We start from the raw sequence: 10,890 nt of genomic DNA, 5'->3' as shown, positions 1-10,890 counted from the left end.
GGTTACAGTCTTTATATTAGGAAGATCACCAAACCAGTTGAATATCTGTTCACCTTTTAATACATACAAATTGAACATATTACATGTACAACACCTCTCCAGACACCAAATACATAGTACTCTTTACAATCAGTTTTTGGTGGGGTCAATCACTCGGCCCATGAACAACAAGCTGTTAGTGGCCTCATGGTAAATAAAAAATAAGAATGGTCGGTTGACGATGAAGGAAGAGGGTAAGGCATATCCAGTGATGGTGCCTTCTGTGGCAGCAGCTGCAGTGGTGCCTCTCTCATCCACCTCGATCACTGCCTTGTGCAACACCTGCAACCAAATGATCATTGCAATTATATGTTATTTGTTATTTATCCACAGTGTGTAGTTTAATTATATATTTCTCAATTGATATAGATGGAAATTGGTTAAGGCCTGTTAATCCAACTGACCTCTGACACCTTCAGGCCTGGGTCTTTGCTCAACCTAGTGAGGTTAGCGGTGTCATGGAAGATACTGGATATGCCCAAATCTGGAAGGATGCTGTGCATGGCGTAAGATTGCTCCATCTTGAACTTGGGCAGTTGAACTTCCAGTTTCCTGTGAAATAACAGACAACTTTCATACAATACAAAACACCGCTTACAAAAACCAATGGAATTTTGCAATGTTTCATCACAAAATACACTTGACTTTTCTATTTACATTTTTTTCATGTTTTTGATCCAGCTGAGGAATCTCTTAGCTGTGATCTCGTCATCTATTGTGGTATAATCCAGGCCTTTGTTGGGTAGCAGAATAAGCATTGAAATGCCCTCCCGGTATGGTAGCTTCAGCACCTTGGCTTTCAGGGGAATGTCATCCATTGTGTAGAATTTATCCTCCATTCTAAACATCATGGGCACCTGGACAATGTTGTAGTTGTCAATAAAGAAGCGTCCATTTTCTGTGTGATTGGGGTTGAAGGGCATCTGCCATTCACCTAAGTTCCAAATATGACAAAGCATATTTGTTGGGAAGAAAATGTGTTATTGTGGTATTTTAGGCAATGCAATTTAACTTTGAAAATTAAATGTATTAAAACATGGGTCTACCATAATTGTATCCCATCAGTATATCTTTAAATAAGATTTTATCGGTATATCTTTAAATAAGATATACTGATGGGATACAATTATGATAGACCCAAGTCTAAACTAAACATACTAACCAGTAAAATGTAATGTTTTTTAAGTGATATGGTGGAACTGCTTAAATCAGAGAATGCATGACATAGCTGCTCACCCTGAAAGAAAATGGTGTTGATGAGCATGAGTTGGGTGAGTGGATCCAAGTTAGAGACCACCTCCTTGACTTTGTTACCAGTCTTTCTCATTATGTAGTCATTGATCAGGGCAACGCTAGCTTTTCTATCTGCAAAGTCAACATTGTTGATGTCAGCGTTGAAGAATTTCTTGATCTGGTCACTGAAGTCTCTCTCTACCTCAAAAGTTAGGCGGACGAAGAGGGCGGTGCTCTGGTCAAATTTCATGGATCCATCTTGTGTGATGTTCCCTTGGAGGTGTTGGAAGAGTTCTGGAATTATGTCTGGCTGGTTCTCCCGATCTAGGTGGGCCAGGTTGAGCCCCTTTACAATCTGGTCTCGTGTGGGACCCTGTGCTGCCATGGAGAGGGTGGCAAAAGCTGTGGATATGCTCAGGGGTGAGAAAAATATGTTTTCATCATGGTAACCTGCAATCTTTCTGTAGAGATTCATGGCAAAGTCCATGTTCTTGTAGGTTAGGTCTGTGATGTTGGGGCTCCGCTCTTGAGTTTGGTAGACAGGGGTGAAGGTGCAGACATAGGTCAGGAGGAAAAGGAGTCCCACCTTCATCATCATAGTTCTTTGGTGACTTATTTGATCCAACCTGCAATAGTGCTTATAAGTCCTATGGGCAAATTGCAAGAGATAGGTTTGGAATCAATTACTAATGCATTGTATCAGGACTCATACACAAAGTAAACTGAGGCAGAAAAAAGTTCAATTGAGTAATTTCAAAATAAATTTGTTTGCTATTTAGCGGTTTCAAAATCATAACTCCCAAATATGATTGTCACATTTCGACAATTAAAGCAACAATGTATATCTTATCTAATATACCTACATATACTATTACAAATAGTTATGTACTTCTCAATAACAGACCTACCTTTCAGCTTGTGTATCAGCAAGATATGTCAAAACCCTCCATTTACTATTTGGGGAGACAAAGTGCAAGTGTGCCTTTAGGGTTATCTATTAACTATGGGCTAGGGTTACTCAAACTGGTCAAGTCTGTTATGTTGGTGTACTTAACTAAAGTATCCCCTTTCAAAAGTGGAAATGATTAAACTTGAACAAATTAGGACAATTATTTAATTAAACAATTCAGCCATGGTTATAGATCAATGAAGCAAGATTCCATAGACTTCAGTAGGAGCAAATATTATTTTATTCCTGGAAAGAAAAGTTTTAGGTACAGCAAAGGAATGAGCATGATCTAATAACATGGCGTTGTGGAGTATAACAAACATTTGATTGTTTAGTGCCTATTGAATAATGTCAAGAAGAGAAAATTATGCAATCATAAAAAACAAAGCATTGGGTCATCACAACTGTAGTAAAAATGTTGTACTCTAATAAATACGAGAACAATTTCAAGAATAGATTGAAATCAAGGAATTAGCAGAGAAGTCAACTTTGAGCACATCTCAAACTTTACATGGGATATTACTGTACTGTAGTTCTATTTTAATATGGGGGGGATGTGTAATACATGCTTTAAACTGGCACATCCGAACTGGACAATTCCATGTAACCGCAATAATTGTTAGCGACATTGATCATTTTACTAAAAGTGTTTATCTATACTACTTCAAAAAACCAAATCACTTTGTGAACCATGGTGGTGACCTGGGTGCTTAATAAAATAGCTGTGGCAAATCAGGTCAGCCCTTTAAAATAACCCACACTACATAATGCTGTTTATATAACTTGTTTCTTTTCATGATGCACTAATACAGCTAATAATGAATTCACCTCACTACTGGATACCAATCTATTTTTTTTTAGGGAAATGGTGATCTCTTACAAGACCCAAGTGAAAGAAGACAAGAGACTATGATGGTCATTATCAAACCAGTGGTCCCATGTAGCACTCCCATACTGAAGGCTAGAGGATTAGCCTAGGTAATTCCTGGTTTCCTGTCTGTAACACACCTCACCATTGTGCCCATCTACCACACACACCTCGGCAAAGTAGGCTCCATTAAGACCCCTCCCAGAGGAAAATAACATGCGTAGGAAAAAAACACACACAAATTAGACAAAGAAGGCGCTGTGGTAGAAAGGCCATCACAGGCTTCAAATAACTGCATCGTCCCTCTTCCCGGCCTCAGCGTCACTTGTGTTAGATGAGACTAGTGCTTTTTTAATTGTTGTTATTTTCTTCTCTAGAACCTGTCAGCAAACTAGCCAAGAGAGCCGTGTCAACCTTCTGGCCGGCCATAATGTTCGTTAATGGGAAGAGTTAGAGGAGGGGATGAGGTTTCCCCGTGATGGGGGTACCAGCCAAGGCAGGTAGTAGTCAACGTAGGCTTCTGCTGGACCTCCCTCCACCTTACTGGCTGCGTTTGGCTTGTGCATCCTCCTTTGTGCCACTCTTCCCAGATTCTGGAAAAGATGAGGGAAGGTAGCATTTGCTCTTTGAGTTTGAGTCTCAACCTATTAGCACAATTCATAAGGTAGTACTCCAAATATTACTGTATGTACTTATTTCCCCCTTACCTGTGCTTTCTGTAGATTGTTTAGGTGAAGTGGGCTGAGCCAGCTGTTGGAACTGTCTACATGGTAAACAGAGTGGATTTACAGGTTAGCGTTGCCTAGTCTAGGTCTTTTTTATAAACACAGCCATGCACACATAGACACAAACAGAATAATATTCCAAAGGTTACAGCACTCACCTGTCAAAGTAGGCTTGTCTCCTCCTTCGCAGTTCCTCGGCTGAGAGTTTCTCACTCTGAGGTGCTCCCCCTGTAATACTCCCTGGTGCATGGTCTGACGATGTTGTCTTGGCAACAAGCCCCCTTTTCGACATTGACTTATCGCTCATTACTGGCCCTAGGCAGACAAAGACAAAATGACAGATATTAGTGTGGAGATCCTTTTTTTTTTTTTATCACATTGTCATACATGATGCAAATTGCATAATGACTGTGTTAGCAGTCTGTTCATTTATACAGTTCTAAATCAGGAAATGTATCATGAATCGATTTTGTGTGTGATATTCTGGGTGATTTTGTAACTGTTGCTTACCCAATATAGCCTTACCCTGCATGCTGAGCTGTATGGCCCTGCGAAGGTCAGCCTCTTCATCCTCCACCTCCATGTCCTGTGTACTCAGGGCCAGGGCCTTTCTCAGCTCATCCTCGTCCACCACCCTCTCTTCTACGCCAGGGCCTGTCTCCAGCACACTACCCTGCCCTGATGATCTGCTACTCAGAGTGAAAAGAATTGCGGGGGTTAATTCTCTCCCCTTAGCAAATACAAATTACTTGAGATGTTTAAGTTTGAGATGTTACAAAATCTGACAGTATCGGGGAATGGTGGTCATTTGTGATCTGGAGCCTACTCTTTCTCTCTTACCACATGCCACTACTCGACTGAGCCTCGTTCTCTCCAATCAGCTTTGGTCTCTCTTGCTGCTGCACCTTCATGATCCCCAGTATCTGCTCTGCGTCACACCCTGGGAGATTTCCTCGGATCACAAATATGGAATACCCTGCAAGAAGACAGGCCTTCTTTGACCAACTAGTGTAACAGTATTTCTTTAAACCGTCCCCTCGCCCCGACACGGGCGCGAACCAGGGACCCTCTGCACACATCAACAACTGACACCCACGAAGCGTCGTTACCCATTGCTCCACAAAAGCCGCGGCCCTTGCAAAGCAAGGGGCAACCCTACTTAAAGTCTCAGAGCAAGTGACGTAACTGATTGAAATGCTACTAGCGCGTACCCACTAACTAGCTAGCCATTTCACATCCGTTACACTCACCCCCCTTTCAACCTCCTCCTTTTCCGCAGCAACCAGTGATCCGGGTCAACAGCATCAATGTAACAGTATAACTTTAAACCGTCCCCTTTGTAACAGTATAACTTTAAACCGTCCCCTCGCCCCGACACGGGCGCGAACCAGGGACCCTCTGCACACATCAACAACTGACACCCACGAAGCGTCGTTACCCATTGCTCCACAAAAGCCGCGGCCCTTGCAAAGCAAGGGGCAACCCTACTTAAAGTCTCAGAGCAAGTGACGTAACTGATTGAAATGCTACTAGCGCGTACCCGCTAACTAGCTAGCCATTTCACATCCGTTACACTAGCAAATCTGAGAAATCAACAGCACAATAATATAAACAAGGAAAATCACGTCAGGTTGTTTTACCTTCTTGCTGTAACTGTGCAAGGAAGAGGGCTATGTATGTGTCTGATATCAGCTCTGGTCCAGTCAATAATGAATTCAGATTAAACCACTGCAATGACAAATATGGTTAAATCAGGAGGCTATATCATCTGTCCCAGATGTCTGAAGTGAAATCAATTATAAATGATAAAAGTGTATTTATTTTATCACAACTTATACCTGTTGCCCAAGTTTTCGTATTGTAAACCAGTGCTCCTTGTAGTTGCATATAAATGCCTTTTCATTTCTGAAACATGAGGACATTAATTCATTTGATGTGCCAAGAGGATATAAACTCAACCAATGAATTCGTAAAATTTCAAGGTAGGAATTTGAAGACTTGTATCACATCCAGTGTGTTTTTACATTGGGGTTATCATAAGCCTCTGGTACTCTCGACTGTTGAAGAGGGTCAGCTCCAAACCCCACACTGATAACGCATTGCTGATAACCTGATGGAGAAATCACAGAATAGTGTTATCATGAGGTAATCTTGATATGCTGATTTTGACTAATTCCACTTTTTCCATCCCTCAATCCCAAATATTATGATTATTATGTGTTCATTGGTTGCACTAATTCCACTGTTTGTTTATACAACCTGGGGTGCGTTCAGTTCGGCTCAGCGTTTTCTATGTTGAGTGAGAGTTTGTACTGAACAACACGGTTCCCCAAAACGGTGCGCACTGTTCTTCAACAGCCTTTGTGGTATGTTTGCTCCTATTTGATGGGTGCGGCAAGGTGTGGCTTGATTAATATATATTTAAAAAATGTGATCTTTATTTAACTAGGCAAGTCAGTTAAGAACAAATTGTTATTTACAATGATGGCCAAACCCGAACGATGTTGGGCCAATTGTGTGCCGTAATATGGGCCTCCCAATCACAGCCAGATCAGATGTGATTCAGACTGGATTCGAACCAGGGACTGTAGTGTCGCCTCTTGCACTGAGATGCAGTGCCTTAGACTGCTGCGCCACTTGGGAGCCCAATATGGGTGTGAGATCATTTGAAATGGCAAAACTTGTGCAGAACACCATGCACAATCTTCCTCTGGGCCACAATAATCACACCTTTCTTCAACTGGTCGCTCAGTACAGTACCGTTTCTGTTGAATTAATGTTGAACACCACACCCCTGGTTCAAGCATTCATTATGTAACCCTGAAGGCACTGCATGCAGAATTTGTTTTATTTAACTAGGCAAGTCAGTTAAGAACAAATTCTTATTTACAATGACGGCCTACCCCGGCCAAACCCGGACGACGCTGGGTCAATTGTGCGCTGCCCTATGGGACTCCCAATCACGGCGGGATGTGATACAGCCTGGATGATACAGCCTGGAAACGTTTGTGACTTTCTTTTATATAATGTTACCATGAGGATCAGGATACATTCATTATCAGTTAAATTGTTCATATATTTCAACATATAATGCATGATAGTTGGCTTTGTTACTCACTTGTATAGAAAAGAAACCACTGTCATCCATGTTACCAGATGGTTGCTGCAAATACATACAAATAAAGAGCATTAGCTCACATTCTAAAAGCCACTAATAAACTGCTGTATATATCATAACAAGTCCAAGAACCCTCCTTCACCTGTAAAAACGTTATGTACTCCTCACTACCTATACCACCCTCGGCCATCCTCATCCTTTCCTCCTCATCCAGTTGATGGGCAATGAACGATAGGTCAACGGGGGTAAAATACTCGCCTTGCAGAAGGTTGTTAAGGCAATGCTGAGCACACAGGGAGCCCTCTTGCTGTAAATAGGAATAAATGCATAAATCAAACCTGTACCAGGAACTGCTAGGAAATGAGTCAACAGCAGCTACTTAGCTGGCTAGTTAACGTACAACGTACAAATAATTTGCACATTATTACCAGTTCAAAGTAGATAACGTTATATAGATAGGTTACACGATCTTCACATTTGACGAAATATGTTAACTAGCTAGCCAGGTCTAGTAAAAGTTGAGACAAGTTGGAAACTGGGACAAAGATAACTTATTAGGTTAGGTTAGCTATCAATAGCAAGCTGAGTAGTAATATGGCAAATCCCTCCAGCTACTTCAGATGTAAATTTGTGCAATTTAGCTAGCAAGCTACTTTAAAACGAGCGGAATGCACTTTGTGAACTTAATAATAGAAAGATAACAGACAAGCTTACTTTTTCATGAAAGATGGACTCCATGTTTAAATTTACTGCGAAATATCATACTCTGACCTTCGACCATGCTGAGTTCAGGACGGGCAGCCAATCAGCTCGCAGTATTCGTTTGTTATTGTTTACACACGCTAGATCGATTTTTTGCGATACAGACATAACACGAATATATATAACATGACACGTCTTAGTGTAAAATCAGATGAATTCATACTACCTGCGTATTATATATAGTTAGAATTTGACAATTGGGCGTTAATACGATTCCAATGGCATTTCATATCTCCTCAAAAGTATTGTAACGACCCTGGCCCAGGGTCGTTACAGTATTCAAGGCCAGGTCGAGGACCGTCGCTAAAAGAACGCCAGAACGTCCCACTGGCAACAACAGTTTTACCGAATATGGCAGTAGGCAATAAAAAATAAAAAAAATCAGTAAGGATGGTATAGTTTAGGGTGACCAGACGTCCCCGTTTTCCGGGGACAGTCCCCGTTTTTGGTGGCCTGTCCCCGGAAATGTCCCCGTTTTTAACTGTGCGTTAAAAACAGAACAAAGTGAAATATTTTACTTGGCAAGAAAGACCGGGCAGCAGAGCCTACCGGTTGACGTCTCAATCACGTTGTGCTTGTTTTGTCCAGCAGATGGGGCTGCTCGCTATAGCAGCTTCATTCACTCTCATTCTACTAACTACTTGCTCGCGATAGTTTTAGAGAAAACTGCTGTGGAAAACTCGGACAGAAGTTAGCAAGTGTCAAGTGAATCCACAACATCACCAGAAACGTCTTTTCAAGCCAGGTAAGTTACCATCGTTTGAGATACTAGCTAGTGATGTTATGTCACAATTTATTATATAGATAGATGATCTGCTCTATAAGGTTTTAAATAGGTTATGCTAGCTAACGTTAGCTATGTAGACTAAGTTAGCTAGCTACTGTTATGGTAGCTAGGCTAAAAAACGTTAACATGTAAACATGCAGTGGACGGGCTATTTTGAAAATATGATTATATTAAATGAATGCACAATTAATTCTGAGAATATTTTTGTAGATTACAATTTTAATGGTTTGGCATTTATAATAAGTAGTGTGAAAATATATTTATAAATGTTCATGGATAACATTAGAAGTGGAGAGAAAGGAGAGGAGGAAGAAGAGTGAATGAGACAGAGGAGGAAAGGTAAAGATATGGTTACAGAGCCTGCCAATTTATTATTCCAAACAATGTTTTTGAGATCAAATACAAACATGAGGCAAGCAATGGGAATCTATTAACCAAAGTATTTTATCTAATAGTATGCTGTTTATTAATACAGATTTTAGAGAAAGGAGAAGGAAAAATTAAGGGAGTAAAAAGAGTGAAGCAAGGAGAGTGTAGAAGAGTGAGGTGGAAAGGTGAAGAGAAGGAAAGGAAGACGAGTGAAGAAAAGAGAAGGAGAAAGATTTGAGGAGAAGAAAAAGTTAAGAGAGTAAGAAGAGTGACACAAGGAGAGTGAACAACAGACAGAGTAGATACAATGACTCTTTCCAAGAAACGGAAATGCACTTTTTTATGAAAAACATTATTTTTTAATTTTTTTATTTCACCTTTATTTAACCAGGTAGGCTAGTTGAGAACAAGTTCTCATTTGCAACTGCGACCTGGCCAAGATAAAGCATAGCAGTGTGAACAGACAACAACACAGAGTTACACATGGAGTAAACAATAAACAAGTCAATAACATGGTAGAAAAAAAGAGAATCTATGTACAATGTGTGCAAAAGGCATGAGGTAGGCAATAAATCAAATAATTACAATTTAGCAGATTAACACTGGAGTGATAAATCATCAGATGATCATGTGCAAGAAGAGATACTGGTGTGCAAAAGAGCAGAAAAATAAATAAATAAAAGCAGTATGGGGGGTGAGGTAGGTAAATTGGGTGGATAGTTTACAGATGGACTATGTACAGCTGCAGCGATCGGTTAGCTGCTCGGATAGCAGATTTTTAAAGTTGTTGAGGGAGATAAAAGTCTCCAACTTCAGAGATTTTTGCAATTCGTTCCAGTCGCAGGCAGCAGAGAACTGGAAGGAAAGGCGTCCAAATGAGGTTTTGGCTTTAGGGATGATCAGTGAGATACACCTGCTGGAGCGCGTGCTACGGGTGGGTGTAGCCATCGTGACCAGTGAACTGAGATAAGGCGGCACTTTACCTAGCATAGCCTTGTAGATGACCTGGAGCCAGTGGGTCTGACGACGAACATGTAGCGAGGGCCAGCCGACTAGGGCATACAGGTCGCAGTGGTGGGTCGTATAAGGTGCTTTAGTAACAAAACGGATGGCACTGTGATAAACTGCATCCAGTTTGCTGAGTAGAGTATTGGAAGCTATTTTGTAGATGACATCGCCGAAGTCGAGGATCGGTAGGATAGTCAGTTTTACTAGGGTAAGTTTGGCGGCGTGAGTGAAGGAGGCTTTGTTGCGGAATAGAAAGCCGACTCTAGATTTGATTTTGGATTGGAGATGTTTGATATGAGTCTGGAAGGAGAGTTTGCAGTCTAGCCAGACACCTAGGTACTTATAGATGTCCACATATTCTAGGTCGGAACCGTCCAGGGTGGTGATGCTAGTCGGGCGTGCGGGTGCAGGCAGCGAACGGTTGAAAAGCATGCATTTGGTTTTACTAGCGTTTAAGAGCAGTTGGAGGCCACGGAAGGAGTGTTGTATGGCATTGAAGCTCGTTTGGAGGTTAGATAGCACAGTGTCCAAGGAAGGGCCGGAAGTATACAGAATGGTGTCGTCTGCGTAGAGGTGGATCAGGGAGTCGCCCGCAGCAAGAGCAACATCATTGATGTATACAGAGAAAAGAGTCGGCCCGAGAATTGAACATGATGAGAAAATGTCCATATATACGCTCAGGTCAAGACGATAGAATTGTTCAGTGCACCCTTTGTAATTCCTCTTTTTCAATTGGCAGCGGGGGAAGAACGGCAGTGGAAGAACATCAGCAGATGAAAAAGCATAAAGCCTCTCTGATTGGCCATGTTGGTATGCCCTCTGTCACCACATTCTTCAAGAAGGTAGAGCCTTCCCAAGAAGAATATGGTTTAGCTGTGCAGGAGGGTGTCTTTGCATACGTGTGACACAATCATAGTTACAGATCTATGGACTGCACAGCACAACTGACACGAAAGCTTTATGAGCCGAAATGTACATGTGCTAGGACAAAATGTGACGCCACAGTCAGTAACGTGTTAACAACATGGGCAA

At 41.5% G+C, this 10,890-nt stretch overlaps 2 protein-coding genes across 4 annotated transcripts; both read right to left on the bottom strand.

The window, feature by feature from the left end:
* Positions 1-42: 42 nt before the first annotated feature.
* On the bottom strand, positions 43-2,271 carry serpina10b (serpin peptidase inhibitor, clade A (alpha-1 antiproteinase, antitrypsin), member 10b). The gene is made up of 5 exons (XM_055864930.1): positions 2,181-2,271; positions 1,276-1,919; positions 697-973; positions 444-591; positions 43-321 (listed from the first exon to the last, which is right to left on the bottom strand). Exons 2-5 carry the CDS (start codon positions 1,868-1,870, stop codon positions 130-132), a joined length of 1,212 nt encoding a protein of 403 aa, XP_055720905.1. The 5' UTR covers positions 1,871-1,919; positions 2,181-2,271; the 3' UTR covers positions 43-129.
* Positions 2,272-2,444: 173 nt separating this feature from the next.
* LOC129812938 (ataxin-3-like) lies at positions 2,445-8,252 on the bottom strand. 3 transcript variants are annotated; one of them, XM_055864934.1, is made up of 11 exons: positions 7,647-8,252; positions 7,191-7,239; positions 6,933-6,977; positions 5,839-5,924; positions 5,653-5,719; positions 5,455-5,542; positions 4,655-4,790; positions 4,325-4,503; positions 3,973-4,129; positions 3,797-3,852; positions 2,445-3,682 (listed from the first exon to the last, which is right to left on the bottom strand). In XM_055864934.1, the coding sequence occupies exons 1-11, from the start codon at positions 7,652-7,654 to the stop codon at positions 3,630-3,632; spliced, it is 924 nt and encodes a 307-aa protein (XP_055720909.1). In that variant the 5' UTR covers positions 7,655-8,252; the 3' UTR covers positions 2,445-3,629. The 3 variants fall into 3 exon arrangements, with proteins under 3 accessions (XP_055720909.1, XP_055720906.1, XP_055720907.1); XM_055864931.1 differs by having other exon boundaries at positions 7,075-7,239; positions 7,647-8,251; XM_055864932.1 differs by having other exon boundaries at positions 4,340-4,503; positions 7,075-7,239; positions 7,647-8,251.
* Between the last annotated feature and the right edge of the window lie 2,638 nt (positions 8,253-10,890).

The sequence above is a fragment of the Salvelinus fontinalis genome, chromosome 16, assembly GCF_029448725.1.
Source record: "Salvelinus fontinalis isolate EN_2023a chromosome 16, ASM2944872v1, whole genome shotgun sequence".
NCBI lineage: Eukaryota > Metazoa > Chordata > Actinopteri > Salmoniformes > Salmonidae > Salvelinus > Salvelinus fontinalis.
Note: the sequence above shows the minus strand (reverse complement) of the source record. Positions and strands in the feature narration are given on the sequence as shown.

Coding starts and splice junctions, on each gene's coding strand:
- serpina10b (XM_055864930.1), bottom strand. CDS start 1,870: ATGATGATGAAGGTGGGACTCCTTTTCCTCCTGACCTATGTCTGCACC. Junction 592..696: donor ATCAAAAACATGAAAAAAAT/GTAAATAGAAAA, acceptor GTTATTTCACAG/GAAACTGGAAGTTCAACTGC. Junction 322..443: donor CAGGCCTGAAGGTGTCAGAG/GTCAGTTGGATT, acceptor ATTTGGTTGCAG/GTGTTGCACAAGGCAGTGAT.
- LOC129812938 (XM_055864931.1), bottom strand. CDS start 7,670: ATGGAGTCCATCTTTCATGAAAAA. Junction 5,720..5,838: donor AGGCTTATGATAACCCCAAT/GTAAAAACACAC, acceptor CTCATGTTTCAG/AAATGAAAAGGCATTTATAT. Junction 3,683..3,796: donor ACAATCTACAGAAAGCACAG/GTAAGGGGGAAA, acceptor CATCTTTTCCAG/AATCTGGGAAGAGTGGCACA.